The 2408-nt window shown below is 38.4% G+C and overlaps 1 protein-coding gene across 1 annotated transcript; it reads left to right on the top strand.

Moving 5' to 3' along the window:
* The first annotated feature begins 495 nt into the window (after window positions 1–495).
* On the top strand, window positions 496–2195 carry LOC131692962 (chitinase-3-like protein 1). Its single transcript, XM_058980400.1, has 4 exons — window positions 496–642; window positions 718–1565; window positions 1629–1748; window positions 1808–2195. The coding sequence occupies exons 1-4, from the start codon at window positions 576–578 to the stop codon at window positions 1928–1930; spliced, it is 1158 nt and encodes a 385-aa protein (XP_058836383.1). The 5' UTR covers window positions 496–575; the 3' UTR covers window positions 1931–2195.
* The last annotated feature ends 213 nt before the right edge of the window (window positions 2196–2408 follow it).

Below are 2408 nucleotides of genomic sequence, written 5' to 3'. Positions count from 1 at the left end.
CACTGTTTTTCTTCTGAAGCAGGAAACAGTAATAATATTCACAATATTCAAACTCCAATAAGATTTGAGATTTTTTACCAATATTCTATCAGGTGATAGTGATCGAAATTTCTATGGCTGGTTTCTTAAAAAAGTATCTTTGGCCGCATATAATATTATCTATCATATTGTGTTCTATCACATGAATTAGCATTACATTGCAGAAGGAATACCAAAACATTTTTAGTCGATCATAATCATGTGTGATAGGCATGAGCACACTATTAGGTGAATTAAGATATTTTTTTTCAAATGCCTCAACATTTTGGTATCAGCTTTCACATTTTTTTTAAAAAAAATCTAGGAATTGCCCTAAAATCACGTTTTGACCACTCCATGCTACTTCATGCTTATCTCAGCACATATAAATCACAAGGGGGTAAATTATCACGGCAGCCGATAATTGGGCATTTTGGTATCAATTTATTGAACGCAAAAATGCAAAAACGGACCAATTCGAATCACGATTGCCGACTGATAAAAACGCTCTCGGAAAACAATTGTGTGCTCAGACGGTTCGACTGTTTTGGTTCGAGATGAGTACCAGGTGCTTGTTGGCTGCGATTGTTCTTCTGGGGTTGGCCTGTGTAGTAGCTTCCCAGAGTAAGTATTTTCATTTGAAGTTAGTATTTGAATTAGGGTTTTGAAGCAAGTGGTTGCACTCTAATACCATTCCAGAGCCTTTACTTTGTTACTATGGAAGTTGGGCCTATTACCGTTCCGGGCGAGGCCAATTCAACGTCGAAGATATTAATCCATGGTTGTGTAGTCATGTTATATACTCGTTCCTTGGAATAAACGAAGATGGAAGTATTGCTGTACGAGATCCTTGGCTGGATTTAGATTTGGGAAATTTCCGGAGGTTCAATGAATTGAAACATTCGAATCCAAATTTGAAAACTCTGGCCGCAATTGGTGGGTACAGCGAAGGCTCGGAAACGTTTTCCAGAGTTGCTGCTAATCCGGACCTGAGATGGCGGTTTGCCGAGTCTGCGAGAGATTTTTGTTTCCAACACGGATTTGATGGTGTAGATATCGATTGGGAATATCCTGGACAGCGTGGCGGAGATCCGTACAACGATAGGGCCAATTTTGTGCATATGCTTTCCAATCTCCGGCAGGTACTTTCCGCTAGCGGATTGATGTTGACTGCTGCTGTTGGTGCACCCCAACATCTTGCGGAAATATCCTACGATATTCCTGCGATTTCACAGCATCTAGATTTTATCAATTTGATGACTTACGACTATAATGGTGCATGGAATGATTTTACTGGGCACAACGCACCGCTTTTTGATGGTCCTTCGGATGCCAACGACTTTCAAAGAACATTGAATGTGCATCACAGTGTCATGTATTGGCTTCAGCAGGGAGCACCACACAATAAACTGATTGTGGGGATTCCAATCTATGGCAGGACATTTACTTTGCAGAATTCCGGTAACTATTGGCTCCGCGCTGCTTCCAGTGGGCCAGGCCATGCTGGATCGTATACCAATGAAGCTGGATCACTGGCGTATTTTGAAGTAAGAAGGATTTGACATAATAGCAAGACATAATAATTTTAAACTTTGAATTCTTGTACATAGATATGTCCATTCTTCACTCGAAAATGGGTACGCCATTGGGAGGATAACCAGAAAATTCCTTTTGGAGTCACTGGAGATCAGTGGATTGGATACGATGATGTGGATACTTCATATATTAAGGTATGTCATTTTTAAGCTTCTTGTTTGGAATTGGTTTGTAACCAGAGTTTCTATTTCAGTGCGGTTATATACATCAACACGGTTTGGCTGGCGGTATGGTGTGGTCAATTGAGCAGGATGATTTCCATGGTTATTGTGGGTCGCGATATCCGATTATGACTGTTCTTCGCAACTGTTTGTAATGGTCTTGGCGGGAAATTGAATGAATAAATTGAATGTGACATCATATCTTCTGTGGCAAATTATTAAAAGAATCTGGTTTAGATTGAATGCTGATTGGTTGTTTAGGGCTTCTCAATCATCAAAATGCTTTTGAAATCCATGAATGACATGAGCTTTGCAGGATTCATGTTGGTATCATGATTAGTTTAGGTTCTTCATGCGTAATGGCAAATAATTAAACCATATCTCTGGAACTGGAATTCCGATCCTAAATAGAATAATTTAGCGGCAAATGGGATGATTAATTCATCCATTTGAACATTTATTATAAACTATAAAAAATAATCATTTGAACATTTATTATAAACTATAAAAAATAATCAAAATTCTTCAACTAATTACCCAAAGACCAATATAGTTTTCATTTGGTTGGTCGTATGAATATCATTTTTTGACTTTCAACTAAAATCAATCCTCCATGTAAACATCAATCTCTCG

Source organism: Topomyia yanbarensis, chromosome 3 (genome assembly GCF_030247195.1).
Source record: "Topomyia yanbarensis strain Yona2022 chromosome 3, ASM3024719v1, whole genome shotgun sequence".
Classification (NCBI taxonomy): domain Eukaryota; kingdom Metazoa; phylum Arthropoda; class Insecta; order Diptera; family Culicidae; genus Topomyia; species Topomyia yanbarensis.
Note: the sequence above shows the minus strand (reverse complement) of the source record. Positions and strands in the feature narration are given on the sequence as shown.

Bases quoted from the DNA above. Each gene is read 5' to 3' on its own strand.
- LOC131692962 (XM_058980400.1), top strand. From the start codon at position 576: ATGAGTACCAGGTGCTTGTTGGCTGCGATTGTTCTTCTGGGGTTGGCC. The intron at 1,566-1,628 runs GTAAGAAGGATT...TCTTGTACATAG, and splicing joins GATCACTGGCGTATTTTGAA to ATATGTCCATTCTTCACTCG. The intron at 1,749-1,807 runs GTATGTCATTTT...TTTCTATTTCAG, and splicing joins TGGATACTTCATATATTAAG to TGCGGTTATATACATCAACA.